The sequence below is a fragment of the Procambarus clarkii genome, chromosome 82 (genome assembly GCF_040958095.1).
Source record: "Procambarus clarkii isolate CNS0578487 chromosome 82, FALCON_Pclarkii_2.0, whole genome shotgun sequence".
NCBI classification, from domain to species: Eukaryota; Metazoa; Arthropoda; class Malacostraca; order Decapoda; family Cambaridae; genus Procambarus; species Procambarus clarkii.
In genome coordinates this window covers 14,174,692-14,191,901 of record NC_091231.1, presented here as the reverse complement: position 1 = coordinate 14,191,901, position 17,210 = coordinate 14,174,692, and the positions used below count along the sequence as shown (strand labels likewise).

Here is a 17,210-nt window from a genome sequence, read left to right as displayed (position 1 = left end):
ATTAGCAGTGGTTTATATAACTTAGATCCATTTTTAATAGATCAGTTAAAGGGCGATTTAAGTAGGATCATTGGAACACATTTGACTCACTAATTCATTGTAAATATTTACTATTTTATGCTATGATTATCCATGTGTGGGCCTGTGTGTGGTTGCTGCATCGGATGGGCCAATAGGCTGTCTGCAGTGTACACGCATTGTACCTCACCTCACTCCACCATTCTCTCCTGCCTATTTATGTCTAGTACTCGACCTGTAAAACCACTCCTTCTGAAGATGTATTAATATACGAAAGTACTTAAGGAAATTCCTGCTTCAATTTTCCTCCGTGGTCCGACACTGTCATATTATATATATATATATATATATATATATATATATATATATATATATATATATATATATATATATATATATATATATATATATATATATATATAATGATGACGTTTCGGTCCGTCCGTTTTCTATGTAAAGGTTCGTTAGGTTAGGTTAGATGCGTGGGTTAGGTTCGTGCGTTTTAGTACCCCCTATTTTATACGATGCGGCCAATCAAGAGAACACTTGCATGGTAATTAAACTGGAGATGGTTGGCCATTATCGAGGACAGGGGAGTCTGCTGGGCTATCGTAGCGAGTCCCTTCCATTACGATGAGGCTATCAGCACGGGCACCCACCCAGTTACCGGCCAGACCTGGCCATGCTTAACTGTGGAAAGTGCGCATCAACCACATGCGACATGTGGTTCATGCGTCAACCACAACCACATAAACCCGTCACAAACGACAGACGACTCGCTCTTCCGTCATTTTGATCCCTCCCTTAAAATATTCCCTGCATGTTTTACTCAATAATTCTGCGAGGGACTCTGACCTTTTCACGGGGGCTGGGTTGGTTGGTGGTGTGGCTCCGTCCGCCGCCAGGCAGGTGGCGCAGGGACAGGCTGGCTAGGGTGGTTGGTGAGGTGGCTCTCAGGGATAGAGGGTTGCAGGGAAAAGGCTAGGTAAAATATGCTGCGGATTTTCGCTCCTTTCCGTGAGCGCACGGCGGTATAGTGGTTAACGAACTGGACTCGTACTTTGAGCGACATTTTCACCTCCCAGACAGGGAATATGTTATTGCCACATTCTTGGATTCCTAATGTCGGGAAGCCAGTCCCGAGATTATCAAGGTTCCTCCCCTAGTCGAGGGGGGGGGGGGACTTGTCAGAGACTATAAACATTTAACATTCAATCCAATTTGGATGAAAATATTCTCGTTTTCCATCTAATTGTTTTTAAGTTTTCTACTATGACTTTTTTCTCTCTCTCCAAACATTGTTAGTACCAGTTCCTTCAATCTCCCATGTTTCTTCTATCAAAAAGAAGATAACTTATAAGTTACATCGTCCTAAAAAGATAAAATTGTAATTATCTCTCCAATACGAGAGAATCAGCAAGCCTTCTTTACAAAACAAGAGAGGACTTGCGCATATCAAATCCAAAAATTTAGAAATTTGCAAATTCTCTTTTTTTTTTTTTTTAACTTATTAGTCCTCTCTTCAAGAGAGAGAAAAAAATTAACTTGGACGTTCTTCATACTCCTAAAAATGCAAGTTAAAATTCCTCGGCTTCATTCAACTATACAAAGCCCTGGTAACACTCTGGGATTCCATGGTTATCTTGAGGTTATCTTGAGATGATTTCGGGGCTTTAGTGTCCCCGCGGCCCGGTCCTCGACCAGGCCTCCACCCCCAGGAAGCAGCCTGTGACAGCTGACTAACACCCAGGTACCTATTTACTGCTAGGTAACAGGGGCATTCAGGGTGAAAGAAACTTTGCCCATTTGTTTCTGCCTCGTGCGGGAATCGAACCCGCGCCACAGAATTACAAATCCTGCGCGCTATGGTTGAGAAAAACACGCGCTATGATGCAGGCGGAGGGGGAAAAATACACAACTTTACCAGTGCAAATATCTACCTCTCCTGACTGAATAAAATATACGAATGCATATTGTAAAGATATAATAGAAAAAAAAAATCGTGAATTTTGAGTGAAAAGAATGCAGAGGTCTCCACGCTAGTCGACTCTCTGCATTGCACTCTCACATTATACTAAATAATTCTTGTGAAAACACAAATATACGAGAAAGATTGAAGGATTTATCCGCATGTGGATCCACTCCCTCGAAAAAATGCATATAGAGACAAGCAAATAACAACATGGCCCTGCGGGTCAACATGGCATTGTTATAAGGTCAACTTGAAGCTCAATGTTGAAGCACACGCTAAAGATCATGATAACATGGGAACTGCACTTTAAAATCACTTTCAGTGAACAATAAAACACTTGAATAGTTCTTGCCCATAAAATATCTTTGTGGGGTTTATGTTTTGCGCATGGCAAGTGCGGTAATTGTGAAGCTTAGAAAACAAGGGTGAATACCTAAAAAAAGTTTATATTTACTTTTTGATTATTCAAAACTAACTATATATATATATATATATATATATATATATATATATATATATATATATATGTATATATATATATATATATATATATATATATATATATATATATATATATATATATATATATATAATTGAATAAACGCAATTACCCATTTATTCTCAGAGCAGCTACCACATTACTCCACATCCGTGTCTTTGTGACTGCTCGAATAAGGAGCCCAGCCATCCACCCAGACTTGGGGCCAGATTCACGAAGCAGTTACGCAAGCACTTACAACCCTGCACATCTTTTCTCAATCTTTGGCGGCTATGTTTACAATTATTAAACAGTTAGTGAGCTCCGAAGCACCAGGAGGCTGTTTATAACAATAACAACAGTTGATTGGGAAGTTTTCATCTTTGTAAACTGTTTAATTTATTGTTTAATTAATTGTTTAATTGACGCCTTTGTAACCAAAGGCGTCAAAGATTGAGGAAAGATATACAGGTTCGTAAGTGCTTTCGTAACTGCTTCGTGAATCTGGCCCCTGGTTCCTAGGAAGCCTCACCATCTGGCGATAGTCCCAGCATCACCATACAGGCTAGTGATCACAAGGGAACGCTGCGATAACTAAATATCCCGTATTAAATGATATCCCAGGATAACGTTGCCTTGCTTGCCAGAGCAAGCAAAAGGTCCAAGCTTAAGCTTTGCTCTCCCCTCCACCATCAAGCTCCAGCTGGCCCTTACCATGCTGCAATGACGATATTTTCACCCCTCGGAAAACATCCCTACGTGTTTTACTCGTAAATGATTCACTCGCTAATCCGAGGAAACTCGTCTGCGGACAGTATTCATCCTCCACTCGCTAGACCGAGGAAACTCGGTACAGCAGACAACTGTGTAAACTCACCGTATTAGGGAGTAAGCCTGTGCATGGCATCATACAGCTGACCGATACAGCTGTGAGGCTGGTGTAACAGGTGTTCACTGACTGTGACAGTCTAGGCTCATGACAAGTGACTGTGAATGTCTACTCTTTGTAGTATGGGTGATGACTGCAGTGGTGAAGGTGACTGTAGTGGTGAAAGTGACTGCCGTTGGAGAACATAACATCACGAGACGTCCAAGATAACCTAGCACAAGCGATAACACCTTCCTGTAATAACACGACCACCGGCCCAAAAGCTGCTATCACTGCTCCCATTGATTAATTATACAAGGAGCAGTAAGAGGGATAATCCTAGTCAAATCCGGTTTACACTGAGGCAAATATGCGAGACAAGCTCTGTGTAATCTGTATTAATACAGATTTATGTATATCGTAAATACACGAACTAACGCGTACCCGCAGCGTATAACACAAGTTGAAATCAACAATTTATGTAATTGGAAGCTTTTCGTCAGTATTGCTGTATCCATTTTGTAACGTATACTGTAGATTAATAATCTGTATTATGAGAAAATTCCAAGATAGTTCATTTGGATTAACTCGCACCACCTGGACTCCCTAAAACGCGGGTTCGATCCTTTCTCAAGACATAGGTAGAAGTCTTGAGATTTTAGGGGATAATTACGAAACAAATTATGAAGCTAATTATGAGGTTAATATGTAATTTCTGTGGTGGTGGTGGGTGCTGGAGATTCTGGATGGTGATTGGGGGGATGGTGGTAGTGTAGGTGGTGGTTGGGGGAGGTGGTTGTGGGTGATGGGTGGGCCAGTGGGTGATTGAGGGCCGAGAAACAAGCAGGAACTGCTAACTACCCTCACATATACGTCTACAAAGCATTCCAATCCCCCCACAAGCCTCCATATTTATAACAGTTTCATTCATATTATACAAAATACTCCCCTACATTATTCGTATTATTGAAATAGCTTTTACAATTATTTCACTTCAAAAACTCTTCATTGTTCACTTTTCTTCAATGACAAAATCTCACCCGTCACCCACACACATGTTTATGCCAGAGTAGAGCACAACGCCTCACGACATACACTATCATACATCACACACACACACCATCATTCATCACACCACAGCACTACTCACCATCACCATCACACCTATGAGCACATTACCATATATCAAAACACGCAATACCAAACAACCCCAACATTAAAACACATGTTTATATATGTATAAATATATATATATATATGTCGTACCTAATAGCCAGAACGCACTTCTCAGCCTACTATTCAAGGCCCGATTTGCCTAATAAGCCAAGTTTTCATGAATTAATGTTTTTTCGTCTACCTAACCTACCTAACCTAACCTAACCTAGCTTTTTTTGGCTACCTAACCTAACCTTACCTATAAATATAGGTTAGGTTAGGTTAGGTAGGGTTGGTTAGGTTCGGTCATATATCTACGTTAATTTTAACTCCAATAAAAAAAAATTGACCTCATACATAGAGAAAAGGGTTGCTTTATCATTTCATAAGAAAAAAATTATAGTAAATATATTAATTCAGGAAAACTTGGCTTATTAGGCAAATCGGGCCTTGAATAGTAGGCTGAGAAGTGAGTTCTGGCTACTAGGTACGACATATATATATATATATATATATATATATATATATATATATATATATATATATATATATATATATATATATATATATATATATATATATATATATATAGATTTTCTATGGAGGAAATGACAAAAATATAAAAGCCTTACTTCCTGGCATCAACGATAAAAGTCCTATAATCGTTATATCATCAAAATTTTACTTCCACTGCATCAAATCCTTAAAAAAAAAATAAAGAGTTTCAATGGCTTTATCCTCAACTATCATATAATGAATCATGAAAAAGTGTTACTTCAATCTTGTTGTACTAATTGTTTCCACCATTATCAGACACTAAAAGTAAAAGGTAACCTTTAAAAAGTAAAAAAAAAAAATAATGGTTTTTGGTATTAAGAGCAAAAGATTTCCTCCATGCTGGGAATTTGCGCTAACTCCATTATTCTGACAAAAATATCTCAACCCTGGGAATGGTTCTTGCACCGTAAAATTGGTCGCTATAAACTTTGCTGCTGTGGAAACGAGAATTAGGATTTTTTGCTTTTGTTTTAAAGGTGGGAAGGGTACTATGGCCCTTATGTCCAAGGTTAGCCTTTCTGTCTCTTTGTCCTCGTATCCCAGCTCCTTGGTCTCGTGTCCCAGCTCCTTGGTCTCGTGTCCCAGCTCCTTGGTCTCGGATCCCAGCTCCTTGGCCTTGTATTCCAGCTCTTTGGTCTCGTATTCCAGCTCCTTTACCTCGTATCCCAGCTCCTTGCTCTCGTATCCCAGCTCCTTGGCCTCGGAACCCAGCTCCTTGGCCTCGGAACCCAGCTCCTTGGCCTCATATCCCAGCTCCTTGACCTCATATCCCAGCTCCTTGGCCTCATATCCCAGCTCCTTGGCCTCATATCCCAGCTCCTTGACCTCATATCCCAGCTCCTTGGCCTCGTATCCCAGCTGCAAGTGTTATGTAAACAAACATTGCTTTCTCTTCGTATTAACCTTACATAATATTTTTCCTCATAATTACCAGTTCTTTTCTTTCCCCCTCATAATTGTCCTATTTTCCATTCCCTTCATAATTACTTTACTTTTCTCCTAACTTATCTTACTTTGTCTTCTCAAATTTACTTTATCTTACTATCTTACTTACTAATTACATATCTTAATTATCATAATAATTACCTTAGCTTACCTTTCTCTTCATTTTTGCTTTACCATCCTTGAAGATTATTGTTGAGTTCCCCCAGACTATGTCTAAATTCCTAAAGACTATGACTGAATTCCTAAAGACTATGGCTAAATTCCTAAAGACTATGACTGAATTCCTAAAGACTATGGCTAAATTCCTAAAGACTATGACTGAATTCTTAAAGACTATGGCTGAATTCCTAAAGACTATGGCTAAATTCCTAAAGACTATGGTTGAATCCTTAAAGACTATGGCTGAATCCCTAAAGATTATGGCTGAATTCCTAAAGACTATGGCTGAATCCCTAAAGACTATGGCTGAATTCCTATAGACTATGGCTGAATCCTTAAAGACTATGGCTGAATTCCTAAAGACTATGGCTGAATTCCTACAGACTATGTCTAAATTCCTAAAGACTATGACTGAATTCCTAAAGACTATGGCTAAATTCCTAAAGACTATGACTGAATTCTTAAAGACTATGGCTGAATTCCTGAAGACTATGGCTGAATTCCTAAAGACTATGGCTAAATTCCTAAAGACTATGACTGAATTCCTAAAGACTATGGCTAAATTCCTAAAGACTATGGCTAAATTCCTAAAGACTATGACTGAATTCTTAAAGACTATGGCTGAATTCCTGAAGACTATGGCTGAATTCCTAAAGACTATGGCTAAATTCCTAAAGACTATGACTGAATTCCTAAAGACTATGGCTAAATTCCTAAAGACTATGACTGAATTCCTAAAGACTATGGCTAAATTCCTAAAGACTATGACTGAATTCCTAAAGACTATGGCTAAATTCCTAAAGACTATGGCTGAATCCTTAAAGACTATGGCTGAATTTCTGAAGACTATGGCTAAATCCCTAAAGATTATGGCTAAATTCCTAAAAACTATGTCGGAATTCCTAAAGGATATAGTTGAAGTGCAATACAATCACTCACGTGACCGTTTAAGGTCATCCAAGTGAGGCTAAACAACCCAAGCAACAGTGTTCACACTGCGTGGTTGAACGTGAATCATTTATCAACGACACGAGAGCACTACAGCACCATATTGAATTCCTACAACACATATTGTATACCTACACGTGTGTTGTAGTCCCGGTGGTACATCCTGCATTAATACATCCTGTATTAATATTCCGGATGTGATAGCTGTGATGGCTATATGTGTGTGTGCGCCTTCGGGGCAATGAAGATAAACAGCCTTACAGACCAGATAATCACCAAAGGGAAAGGCCTGGACATCAGCCAGGCTGACGAGTAGAACTCTGGAAATCCTCATCAGGGACAGATCAATCAAGGAACTTCGACCTTGCAAGAAGCGCTGCCATATATCACCCTATTGACCACTCCAAGAGGACGACATAGAAGTGACGATGGACTGCTTACTCCTAAAACAAATGTGGTTAAGTTCCGTATGATGTAGCAGAGGACCCAGACGTAATGCATCTCACATGTGTTGGTCAAAAAATAAGGGTTTGTTTTGAGTTCATCGTCAGTAAATATTGGTAACTGTCCAATGTGGATTGGGAGTTAGTGCTTGTCTATCCCCTTTGGTCATGACGAGATCACTATATCTTTTGCCTGCCATGTTGTATCATGGACTAATTAGGGGAGACTGAGGGGGTAGAGAATGTGGGGGAGGGGATAGCCAATGTGAACACAATGGGGGTCCAGGAGCCAGAGACCGGACACCAGGCTGCCTGCAGGCATACATATATTTATACATATGCAACATAAGCATTTCACCCTCGATTAATTGGCTCTCTTTGAGCAGGGTCATCAATTTGCCAACCCAGTTTGGATCACCAACAAGCATAATGCTGTTTTGCGTAGTTCTGATAAACGGGTCTTTGGACGATGCAGTGTATAAGGAGGTGTAGGAGAGGGGTGTATCCAAGAGGGGAGTTGATGAAATGTATAGGAGAGGGTCGTCGGATTGAGATTTAACCCTTGGGTGAATACATACAGCAGGGAACAGGATTATATATATATATATATATATATATATATATATATATATATATATATATATATATATATATATATATATATATATATATATATACATATATATATATATATATATATATATATATATATCACAGCAAGCGTCACTCCGCCAGTAGCGAACTACGGCCTGGCCCAGCAACCAGCAATCATCTTGCAAAGTCAACACAGACCAGCGGATACCGCGGCGGAGAGGTCTGGGCAGCGGTCTGGCTCGGCCAGGGCTGGCCACTCGACCTCGGCCCGCCCCTGTGGTCTTGTCATTATAATTAAATTAGTCTACATTATAAATTGTGTATATAATATCATCCTCTCCTCCTCGCCTTTGCCCCGTCCCTTTCCCTTTCCCTTCCCCTTGATCTCACCCCCTACCGATTCCCCTTCCTCTCGTCCCAAGCCTCAGTAACTTCTTCCTTTTCAGAGGAATGATTTGAGCGCGAATCTTTATTTTGTTATGTTCTTCGTTTGGGAAAGAAGTTGAAAAGTTAACTCAAAAGTTAACTGTTCAGCTTCATTATGGCTTGACGTGTTTCGTTGATCCTGTCAACATTTTCAAAGGCCGCGTATAAGTGACTACAATATCACCGTGCATACAAATGTAACAAGATTCGCTGTATATATAACCATATATATATATACGCAACCAGATATATATATGGTTGAATGTAACAGTTTTACCTCTCGTCACCTACGTGTAACACCCACACACACACACACTGTAGCAACAATACACCGACACAATACAACCATACGACTCTGGAGTATGATGATAGGAGGATCAGTTATGTGTCTCTCTCTCTGCCTCTCTGCCAGTCTCATGCCAGCGTTCTTCTGTTCACTGCCTGGGGGACATTTACACCATTCCACACTCACCCACCGCTTCCCCCTAACGCCCAGAGTTGGAGCACAGCTTACGGTGTATCCGAAGATCAATTACCTGGTTGGTCAATTTCTGACCGGACCTTACTGGATGGGGATCCGGTTAACCGGAAAGGAAAACACAGCTGCTCGTAGTCTGACGCATGGACTACAGTGTCCGGTTGGTTAGGTATCCTTACGAGGCGCGTAAAGCAATTAACTCTCTCGTATGAGACGTTGGTTACTCTGCCACCCTCTTTATAAATCACACTATAGATCATACAGTCCGATAATCATTATTCCTATTCGAAGAGAGTTTAATTGATAATTATGTGTAGATCATTTGATACGCTCTGTAATGATCAATAACTCAATTTATTTACTAAATACCCTATAGCTCATCAAACAGTTTAATTACTAACCATTTCCAACGAAATACCACATGATTGGGTCTTGTAAAAGTGTCAGGACATATCATGTATCAACTCATTATTCAAGTGTAGTAATGCCATTAACTTTTGCAATTGACACGAATAACAGTTAGACTTTATTAATATGTTTTAATGAATGGTAATGTCCTTTGGTGGTATTTTATAACAGTCTGTTATCTGTCCTTTGAGGATTATTTTTTAACATCGTGTCAGCTCTCATTGAATATCGCCAGTTGTAGTACGTGACCTAAGAGTTCAATAGCTACAAGTGGACTAGAACTTAATTATATTACAGCGTTTGAATGAAAAGGTAATTGTGATAACAAAGTTCTAAGCCAGCATGTCTGCTACACTTGGAAGGGAGAATAATTACACACACACACACATACACACACACACACACACACACACACACACGAAAGCAAGGAACTGGGATAGGCGTACTGGCTGACAATCGGGAGATCGAACGTCGATCATGCAAGAAATGCTTTATCAACAAACGATTTCATAATGTGTTACGAGTTACCAGGGATCGTAGAATTGATAAATTTGGCCCTGAAGCACAACCCTGGGTTGGCCTGACCTCTAAAATAAACCTATGGAAACAGTAGAAAATGTAAACGTACCTTAAATAGAAGTAGATTTCTGTCCCCACGAAGAATAATTTCTTACCTGAAATGGAATAAAAAACGGATTGTTCATCTGCAGTAGTGTAATACCCTTTATATATATATTTAAATTCTCATACGCCACAAAATATAATGCAATCAATCCATTATATTATATGTGCAGGTGAAGGTGATTACTTAATGATCGAGGGGTTCCTTACCTTTATAAGGAGGTGGCGTGAACAAATCCACAAGGGCCGTGACGAGGCTTCGAACCTGCGTCCGGGAGCATCTCAGACACTGCCTTAATCGACTGGCGTCCTCCCCAGCGTCCTTACCCAGGAGGTGGACGCTGGGGATGTCTTATCAAGTGAGGTCACACTGGTCCCGGAGGTGCAGTCCACATCTGTCAAGATGGTGAAAACCTTGAGCAAAAGACGAGGAGTAATGGAGGAAGAGGCCGACAAGTATGTTATCTTACTTCAGTACCAACGGCCAGTCTTTAACTGGTTGTTCCTGCAAGCACTAACCTCTCCCGAGTAAACACTTAGCCACGTACATCAATAACGAAGTTTACTGTCACTGTGTTCTAGCTTAACTCACTTATAAACAAATTCACTTTCAGGATATTGCTTGTAGAGGAATGATTAATTCAAGTAACAAATGCTCATTTTAACATAACAAATCCATTGTAAACAAACTATTATTAACACGCCGTCTGTTCCTCACTAAATTCAAGCTTCGGTTCCACTAATTCACTCTGACAATAGTGCGTGCTACTCTGAGGCGCCAGTAATGGCTGAGGGAGTTTTATCCATTGTCACTTTATACGTTTGAGACACTTACACAACACTCGCTTCACTCGCCATAGGAAACACCTTAATGATCTGACCCGCGGCAGAAAAATGTTCAGGGGGTCTTTCTTACGAGCGTCGAGTGAAGCAGTTCATGAACCTACTCGAACCCAGGTTATTTTTCATCCCGTCGGTCTTCATAGAAAAAATGTAGCCCCGTCTTCATAAACAAACTCTAAATACTCGCAAATCCAGCCGTCAAACCCGTTGTTTTTGAACGAAAAGGGTTTATACACGACAACTGATGACGTTCTAAACATTTATCGAACAGGACTGTGCTGACGGTTCTCTGTTCGAATCGCAACTCTGGCAATGCTTCACCCAATACTCGTACTTCAAATATAATGATTGCCAACAGAACCTAAACACCTGACTACGCCTAACTATACACTGAAGTATAAATGTATATAATGTATAATAATATTCAGTTATATATATGATAACAAACTTATTTATAATATAAAGTACGTTAACAACGGTTAAATGGGTTTTGGGTGACGACTGCCAGTTTAATGACACCGCCTGAGGACTCGTTGAAAAAAAATGACCAAATGCTCGTTAATCCAAACCACTAGACCGTCCAGTGCTTGGCTCATGTTGACCGAATCGCACCTTTGCAAATGCTTCACCCACGTACTGCAAAATGGATATAATTGTCAACAGAACATGAATACCTAACCTAATGTAGGCCTAACTAAACACCAAATTCCCAAACATACATTAATATTAATTTATATTTGAGAAAAATACCAGTTTGAAATACAAGTACGTAAAATAAACTTTTTTTTTTTCATTTTTATTTTTTTTATTTTTAAAACATAGTAATTACAGCGTACAGTAGCCATTTAAACAGGAAAGCACAGAATAACAAAGAACACAGAATAACAATAACACAGATCAAAACAAAAGTGAAAACAAAGAATAACATAAAACTCATAAGAACACACCCACACACACACACACACACACACACACACACACACACACACACACACACACACACACATACACACACACACACACACACACACACACACACCCACACACCCACACACACACACACACACACCCACACACACACACACACACACACACACACACACACACACACACACACACACACACACACACACACACTAAACCAAAGCAGCACTACCCAGACGGGGCGCGGCAAAAGCGTCAGTAATGACAAGAGCGCACAAAGAGCACAATGAAACCAAGGATAAAGTATAAACAAGGAATACACATATACAAAATAACATAAACGCAAAACACACGCACCATGCGCCACACCACACAACAGCAGACAACACACGCACCATGTGCCACACCACACAACAGCAGACAACACACGCACCATGCGCCACACCACACAACAGCAGACAACACACGCACCACGCGCCACACCACACAACAGCAGACAACACACGCACCACGCGCCACACCACACAACAGCAGACAACACACCACAGAATCGAGAACACAATAACAGAACATGTTAATATAACACTGTAAATACAACACAGTAAGTAAAATGCAGGAAAATAACAAGGGAATACAACAAAGCATTACACAGCACAGTACATAGAACAAAGGAAACAGAACACATTAACATTACATAGTAGAACATCAAAATAAAAAATAAAGAAATCGGTATAGTACAAACCAACATTGAAACATATAACACAGTAAATAGGACACAGATAATAGAACAAATCGAAAATAAGCATAAACACACAAACAAACAGCACATGCCACCCATACGGGGCGTGCCAACAGGAAACATAATGGAAAGCACATAACACAAGGCAGCAAGACATAATGACAATGAACACAAGCATACAAGAACACACAACAATGGAACACATACGAGACAAACACAGCCACCCAGCACACAAACCCGACCCCCACAGACAGAGGACGGCCAGCCACCAAGCAGAAAAAACACCCATGCACCGGACACATCAGGAGAGAGACAGACATGCCACACAACACCACAACACACCCATACCCACACACACACAAACAAAAACCCGCCACACAAGGCAACCAAGCAAACCCCAGCACACACAAAACCCCAAAGACAACAAACACAGACCCCCCCCCCAAACCCCCACCCACCAGAGGGAACCTAACCAAAGGAACACGCACACACACACACACAACCACACCCACAGGAACCCACCACCTGCACCAACGCAGCACCCCGGGCATACTCGACCGTGAACCAAGCATCAAAAACCCTAGGAAAGGAGCGACACAACCACCACATAATATAAGACAGATGGCCCTTCAAAAAGCCCAAAATCCTCCCCACCCCATACCCCTCCATCCTACCAACCCATAAACAAAAAATATAGTCCGCTAACAACACCCCGAGCGTGTTACGCACCCGCCTGGAGCCCCGAGGGAACGAAAAAAACAAAAACCGTAATAAATCGACCTGCACCCTGGACCACAAAAGGCTGCAATGACATCCGGCAACCACCCAACCAAACCCTGAACCCGCGCACAAAAATAAAAGACGTGCAACTGAGTCTCACGTCCCCCACAATGAACACAACCATCAGAGGCGACCAAACCCAACATAAAGAGCCTCCCATTCGTAGCCAAAGACTCATGCAAATATCGAAAAACCAACTTACGCGGGTTCGTGGCGCAATACACGGCCCACTCAACGCCTCCCACACATTCCCCCAGTCGAAACAAGGGTATAAACTCTCGACCCTGGGAGGTACCCGAGAAGCAAGCGCCCCATACACTTCCCGACAACCAAAAGACTCAAACCCCGGAAAACGACAAAGAGCCCGAAGGATCAAAACCTCCCACGAGTACACGGGAGGCGTACACAGGGTCACCTCCTGGCAACGACCCAGATCAAGCAAAAAACTAAACCTCATAGAACAGTAAAACAACCCCAAGGAGTTTAACCCTCCCCCTAACACCAAACTCCTCCGAACCGACCCCCAAAACAAAGCCAACGCCTTCACATAGACATCAGGAATACCAATTCCACCTTCTGACACCCTAAGACATAACGTAGCCCGACGAACCGAATGATACCGGCCACACGACACATAACGATACACCAAACCCTCCAGAACGCGAGCCTTCCGCCGATCCAACGGAAAACACTGCGCAACAAACCAGACCCGCGACAAAACCTTACAAGACACGACAATCGCCCGCTGATAAATAGTCAGGGCCCGTTGCGACAACATCCCCACAGCCACGCCCACCCCCCGCAAAACTGCCTCCCAATTAAACTCCAAAGACTGCACATACGACCTGAACCACGTAATCCCCAGAACCCGAATGGACTGAACCACCGGAAACCACAATCCAGACCACACCAAACGAGTGGCTCAACCCTCCAACCCCAGAAGACAAGACTTTCCACGATTGACCAAAGCCCCTGTAGCCGACTCAAACTGAAGCACTAGACCCTGAACAGCAGGCGCAGAACCCTCAGAGGCAACAAACAAGACCGTGTCGTCTGCGTAACCACAAATCTTGAGGGACAAGCCATTCGGCAAACACGGTGAAACAACCGAATGACAAGCACGCACTGTGCGAACAAAGGGCTCCTGAAACAGAATATAGAGAAGCATCGACAGAGGGCACCCCTGTCGAACCAAACGCCGAATAGCGAAGGGAGCACTAAGGAACCCATTGACACACACCCTACTACTACAACCAGCGTACAACACCCGTATCCAGCCCACAAACTGGGGCGGGAAATCAAACCTCTCCAGGACCTGCAAATCAAAGCCAATTGACACGCGATCAAAAGCCTTGGACCAATCCAAGCTGATCATAGCTGCGGGAATACCAGACTCCTCCACATAGAGGAGCAAATCCCGGAAAAGGGAATTGCATTGCACCAAGGACCTACCCAGAACGCCACAAAACTGACCCCAAGAGATCACCGACCCCACCACCGGGCGCAAACGTCCAGCCAACAACTTGGAAATAATCTTGTAATCCACATTTAGCAACGTAATAGGCCGCCAATTCGCAAAAAAACGTAAGTCCCCCGGCTTCGGAAGAAGCCTCACAAGACCATCATTTTGCGAATCGGACAGAGACAAACTCCGAAGACAAAGCCGAACCACCTCCAAAAAATCGGCACCAAGCACATCCCAAAACTCGACGTAGAACTCCATCGGAAACCCATCCGACCCTGGAACCTTATCACGACGAAAGGACCACACAACCTCCCAAAGCTCCGAAGGGCTTACCTCCCGCACAAGACCCACACAATCCATATCCGACAACCCCGGTGCACAGTGTTGGAGGAAGGACCCCCATCAACCCCTCATCCCCCGCAACCACCTCATACAAAGACTCCAATTCACCACGCACATAATGCAAAACCGAACCGTCCGGCCGATGAAGACCTTCCAACAAAACAGAGGCACGCCCCACCCGTTCCCTCCGCAGGAAAAACTGCGAGAGCTTTTCACCGCACAACCGTTCCTCCACCCCAACCCGCACACGTACCCCCTCAGCCATCTCCTCCCTCAGCCCACAAATGAGATCCTTACACACCGAGACCTCCCGAAACCTATCTAAACCCTGATTCAGCAACCCATACAGGCGAAATAACCGTGCCTGCAAGACCCTCAACAGACCAAACCTTCCCGACGCCTCCCGCTTCGCCAGCACCCGAAAAAACGACCACCTTAGCCCACTCCCACCACTCCAGAACCGAGGGAAACGCCCCCTTCCGAGCGGGCAAAATAGCCCACCGGGCCCGGAACTGGGCACACACAACAGGGCACTTCAGCAACTCACAATTCAGTTTCCACCAGCCACGGCCAACCCGCACCTGGCTGCGAATCCCCACCTGCAACACCACCATGCAATGGTCCGAGAACCTCACGGGAACCGTCTGCAAGGAAATAACCAATCCACCCCCAGTAGGCTACAAACGATCAAGGCGAGAGCAAGCCCATGCGAGACAAAGTTGTACTCCAAAGGACCCCCTTGCAACACGGCCGCATCCCGAAACCCGCAACTCTTTAAGGTAGCAGTCAAAGCCGGCGAGATATTCGCCGGACGAAGACTGTTGCTGTCCCGCGCCGACGTAATGCAATGAAAATCCCCCCCAAAAAATCTTCCCCCCTCGTATCGTGCCGCAAAGAATGCAGCACGTCACGGAAAAAAGAAAACCTCCCGGTCCTGCCTCTGCGCCGCCCCAGATGGCGCGTACACGTTCAGGAGAGAGACCTCAGACCCCAAAAAGGAGACCCGAACTAACAGCACCCGACCACCTTCGTCCATCTCCGTGTGAAGCACGGAAATCGGGGCCCGCTTAGAAAGCAGGATCAACGTACCTCCACGCAAGCCACGCGAAGGGTTTAACACCACCATAAAATATAATTGTATGAAAAATATAACTTGTATTAGTATAAACTAATACTTGTATGTATTAGATAGTATAGAGAAGGTATCTTGTCAATCATACCATCATGGAGTTATCGACTGACAGCAATTGGTGCGTTTCTAATATTAGGACCATTAGTCCATACGTTAATTGTCTGAGACATGGTCACCAAGTCATGGTTCTAAGTTATTGTACCACTCAGGATCATTTAAACTGTTAGAGATTTCCTAAGAGTTGATAAACGTGCGAGAGAAGGGTTTAAGACAAGAACTTCACTAAACACATTGCAAATATTACTCTGCTAATGCATATTCCTTTGTGTTTGGATAAGATAATAATTTTCGCATTCGTTGATATTTCCCTTATTAATACTTTTTTAGCTGTAGTAGATGTGCCACTTACCAATATTGCCTCACTGTACTTCCGTGTTTGCTATTTTGTGCAAATCTTTCAGAGGAAGAATTATCACCGGCAAATATTCATTGACAGGCAGGACGGCTCATCATTTGTGAATTATGTAAACAATGCTTAATGGACAGTGCATAGTAAATATGCGTCTCGATTCCTATTTGAGAGAAACGGCGTTCATATTGTCATTTTGGGGCGTGTATATCTGGTGTTTATCTGTCGTGGGGGCGAGATAAACAGGGTTTGGTTGGGTGGTTGCCGGATGTCATTGCAGCCTTTTGTGGTCCAGGGTGCAGGTCGATTTATTACGGTTTTTGTTTTTTTCGTTCCCTCGGGGCTCCAGGCGGGTGCGTAACACGCTCGGGGTGTTGTTAGCGGACTATATTTTTTGTTTATGGGTTGGTAGGATGGAGGGGTATGGGGTGGGGAGGATTTTGGGCTTTTTGAAGGGCCATCTGTCTTATATTATGTGGTGGTTGTGTCGCTCCTTTCCTAGGGT

At 42.8% G+C, this 17,210-nt stretch overlaps 1 protein-coding gene across 1 annotated transcript; it reads left to right on the top strand.

Annotated features, from left to right (window-relative positions):
- Positions 1 to 6,476: 6,476 nt before the first annotated feature.
- LOC138358158 (nuclear hormone receptor HR96-like) lies at positions 6,477 to 7,118 on the top strand. The gene has a single exon (XM_069315661.1). The coding sequence runs from the start codon at positions 6,477 to 6,479 to the stop codon at positions 7,116 to 7,118; it is 642 nt and encodes a 213-aa protein (XP_069171762.1).
- The last annotated feature ends 10,092 nt before the right edge of the window (positions 7,119 to 17,210 follow it).

Bases quoted from the DNA above. Each gene is read 5' to 3' on its own strand.
- LOC138358158 (XM_069315661.1), top strand. From the start codon at position 6,477: ATGGCTGAATCCTTAAAGACTATGGCTGAATTCCTAAAGACTATGGCT.